The sequence below is a fragment of the Girardinichthys multiradiatus genome, chromosome 14 (genome assembly GCF_021462225.1).
Source record: "Girardinichthys multiradiatus isolate DD_20200921_A chromosome 14, DD_fGirMul_XY1, whole genome shotgun sequence".
Classification (NCBI taxonomy): Eukaryota; Metazoa; Chordata; class Actinopteri; order Cyprinodontiformes; family Goodeidae; genus Girardinichthys; species Girardinichthys multiradiatus.
In genome coordinates this window covers 38,064,746-38,067,743 of record NC_061807.1, presented here as the reverse complement: position 1 = coordinate 38,067,743, position 2,998 = coordinate 38,064,746, and the positions used below count along the sequence as shown (strand labels likewise).

Genomic DNA, 2,998 nt, shown 5'->3' with positions numbered 1-2,998 from the left:
TTCCCAGCTGTTGCATTCAGAGACCGTGGGAACTGGAAATATTTGTAATACATCGTCGATATTCTATATATATATATGTGATTGGTTTTGAAAGATAAAAGGCTTCACCAATAGAAGCAGCTTACGCATCTCAGAGGAGAAAATATAATCTTGACAGATTTGTACAGCATTTTAAGTCCGTGTTGGAGATTTCCCATGCTCTCAACATCAAGCAAAAGAAGCGCCAGACTAAGCGGCGGTATGAAACCAGATGTAAAACGAGCCGGTATTTTCAGAATATCCTTGCATAATTAAGCCTGGACTTGTTTTCACATGGACTGGTTTCTGGTGCATTTGTGATTAAAACGTGTTTGGTCTCCATTTAGTGAAGTGACTCACAGCCAGGGGCAAACTGGCATACAGGGCAACCAAGGAAATCCCCGGTGGGCCGCTGGCTTAGGCATTTCTTATTTTGTGAAAGTTTATTTTTGAACTTTTTTTTCCAGTTTCACATGTTTTTTCCAGTTTTCAAATTGTTTGGGGGGAGGTTCAAAATAATTTTTCAGGTTCAAATGTTTTTCTTCTGGACAAACTTATTTTTCAGGTTTCAATTTTTTTTGTGTGAACAAACTTTATGGACCCAATTTAGCTCCATATCAAAGGTTAAAACTAAATATTGATTTTTTTATTTGCAATCTTTTTAAGAAAATGTTTAGTTTTATTTAGTAAAACCATTTCAATGTTCTCTGTGCTTTGAGTGATTGTGCGTTACAATTTATGTGCCTACTCCACAGTGTAACTGTATTGTAACTGTATTGTTATATTTGTATTCAAAATACTTTGCTATTAGTTAGTGTTACGTAACAATATTACAACATAGATTCCGATCAGTATATGACACTTTCAGCTGTATGTGATGGGCCCATAGCAAATATGCAGAATTACAGAAAAGTGTATATAAATTTGTTTCAACTGGGAATTTTCTAACCTCGAAGTTGTTTTTGACCTAAAAATGTAGAAGCTTCATGAATTACAGGAAGAGGCTCTCATGTAAACAGGTCGGTGGCTCTGAAAAGAACCGTTGTGTGTTTTTGTTTGACCTCCGTCTCTAAGCTCTCTCTCCACGGATGCGGCGGGCCAGCTGGATGTCTTTGGGCATGATGGTGACCCTCTTGGCGTGGATGGCGCACAGGTTGGTGTCCTCGAACAGACCCACCAGGTAAGCCTCGCTGGCCTCCTGCAGAGCCATGACGGCGGAGCTCTGGAAGCGCAGGTCGGTCTTGAAGTCCTGAGCGATCTCCCGGACCAGCCGCTGGAAGGGCAGCTTACGGATCAGCAGCTCCGTGGACTTCTGGTAGCGACGGATCTCTCTCAGAGCCACGGTACCGGGCCTGTAGCGGTGAGGCTTCTTGACGCCGCCGGTAGCTGGAGCGCTCTTACGCGCAGCCTTGGTGGCCAGCTGCTTCCTGGGAGCTTTGCCTCCGGTAGATTTACGGGCGGTCTGCTTGGTTCTGGCCATGGCTCTGCTTCTCGGACCAGGAGAAAATTGTTCCGAACAGACGAGGCTCCGCTGCTCTTAAACTGTGACTTTGAGCGGAAAACGGTGACGCTGCTGCGGAGCTCTGGATCCTGATTGGTTCGCGGCTCCTCCTGAAGGTCAGCGCCGCCCAGAGGAGTCAACTCCCCCCTGAATGTGCGCTGCTTATTGGAGGAAGCTGTACTGAAAAAGTCCGCCTCTGTCCCGCTCTGCTGGAAGCTTTTCTGGTTGGTTGTTGACAGCTGCAGCTCCAACGCCGCCCCTCCTGCTCTCCGCGGACATAAAAAGCCGTTTTCAGCAGCTGCTCGTCACTGTTTTCTCGAGTTTTCACTCCTACAAACAACCGATAACAATGAGTGGCCGCGGAAAGACCGGAGGTAAAGCCAGAGCGAAGGCCAAGACCCGCTCCTCCAGAGCCGGACTCCAGTTCCCAGTGGGCCGTGTTCACAGGCTGCTGCGCAAAGGTAACTACGGAGAGCGAGTCGGTGCCGGAGCCCCCGTCTACCTGGCCGCTGTGCTCGAGTATCTGACCGCTGAGATCCTGGAGCTGGCTGGAAACGCCGCCCGCGACAACAAGAAGACCCGCATCATTCCCCGCCACCTGCAGCTGGCTGTCCGCAACGACGAGGAGCTCAACAAGCTGCTGGGCGGAGTCACCATCGCTCAGGGCGGCGTGCTGCCCAACATCCAGGCGGTGCTGCTGCCCAAGAAGACCGAGAAGGCCGCCAAGGCCAAGTAGAGCTGCCTGCTTCAACCAAACACACAACGGCTCTTTTAAGAGCCACCCACTGCTTCCTCTACAAGAGCACTGATTATGATGTTGAGTTTTTTTTCTCCAGAGTTCCTGCCTGGAGATCATCTCATCCTGGATCTTCTATCTGGGAACAGATTTGTTGAAGATCATCAAAGGTTCTCATTATTGCACTCTGTTGTAGCTTTATTAAAAAAGTCTTGCAAAAGAATATAACATTTTTCATGTTGGGCAACTGAAAATGGAAACAGAAAGGGGGGGGGGGGCAAACTCATTGCTCAAACTTTGAATATTTTTTCTATAATGTTAATGCACACAACTGTAGTAAAGAACAACATGGGTATTTGAGATACATTTTTTTTTTTTTCTTGGTGAAAATTTTTATACAGGTCCTTCTCAAAATATTAGCATATTGTGATAAAGTTCATTATTTTCCATAATGTCATGATGAAAATTTAACATTCATATATTTTAGATTCATTGCACACTAACTGAAATATTTCAGGTCTTTTATTGTCTTAATACGGATGATTTTGGCATACAGCTCATGAAAACCCAAAATTCCTATCTCACAAAATTAGCATATCATTAAAAGGGTCTCTAAACGAGCTATGAACCTAATCATCTGAATCAACGAGTTAACTCTAAACACCTGCAAAAGATTCCTGAGGCCTTTAAAACTCCCAGCCTGGTTCATCACTCAAAACCCCAATCATGGGTAAGACTGCCGA

At 45.6% G+C, this 2,998-nt stretch overlaps 2 protein-coding genes across 2 annotated transcripts; one reads left to right on the top strand and one right to left on the bottom strand.

Moving 5' to 3' along the window:
• Positions 1-603: 603 nt before the first annotated feature.
• Positions 604-1,635, bottom strand: LOC124880781 (histone H3). Its single transcript, XM_047386134.1, has one exon. The coding sequence runs from the start codon at positions 1,496-1,498 to the stop codon at positions 1,088-1,090; it is 411 nt and encodes a 136-aa protein (XP_047242090.1). The 5' UTR covers positions 1,499-1,635; the 3' UTR covers positions 604-1,087.
• Positions 1,636-1,736: 101 nt separating this feature from the next.
• LOC124880783 (histone H2A-like) lies at positions 1,737-2,270 on the top strand. The gene has a single exon (XM_047386136.1). The coding sequence runs from the start codon at positions 1,869-1,871 to the stop codon at positions 2,253-2,255; it is 387 nt and encodes a 128-aa protein (XP_047242092.1). The 5' UTR covers positions 1,737-1,868; the 3' UTR covers positions 2,256-2,270.
• Positions 2,271-2,998: the final 728 nt, after the last annotated feature.

Coding starts and splice junctions, on each gene's coding strand:
- LOC124880781 (XM_047386134.1), bottom strand. CDS start 1,498: ATGGCCAGAACCAAGCAGACCGCCCGTAAATCTACCGGAGGCAAAGCT.
- LOC124880783 (XM_047386136.1), top strand. CDS start 1,869: ATGAGTGGCCGCGGAAAGACCGGAGGTAAAGCCAGAGCGAAGGCCAAG.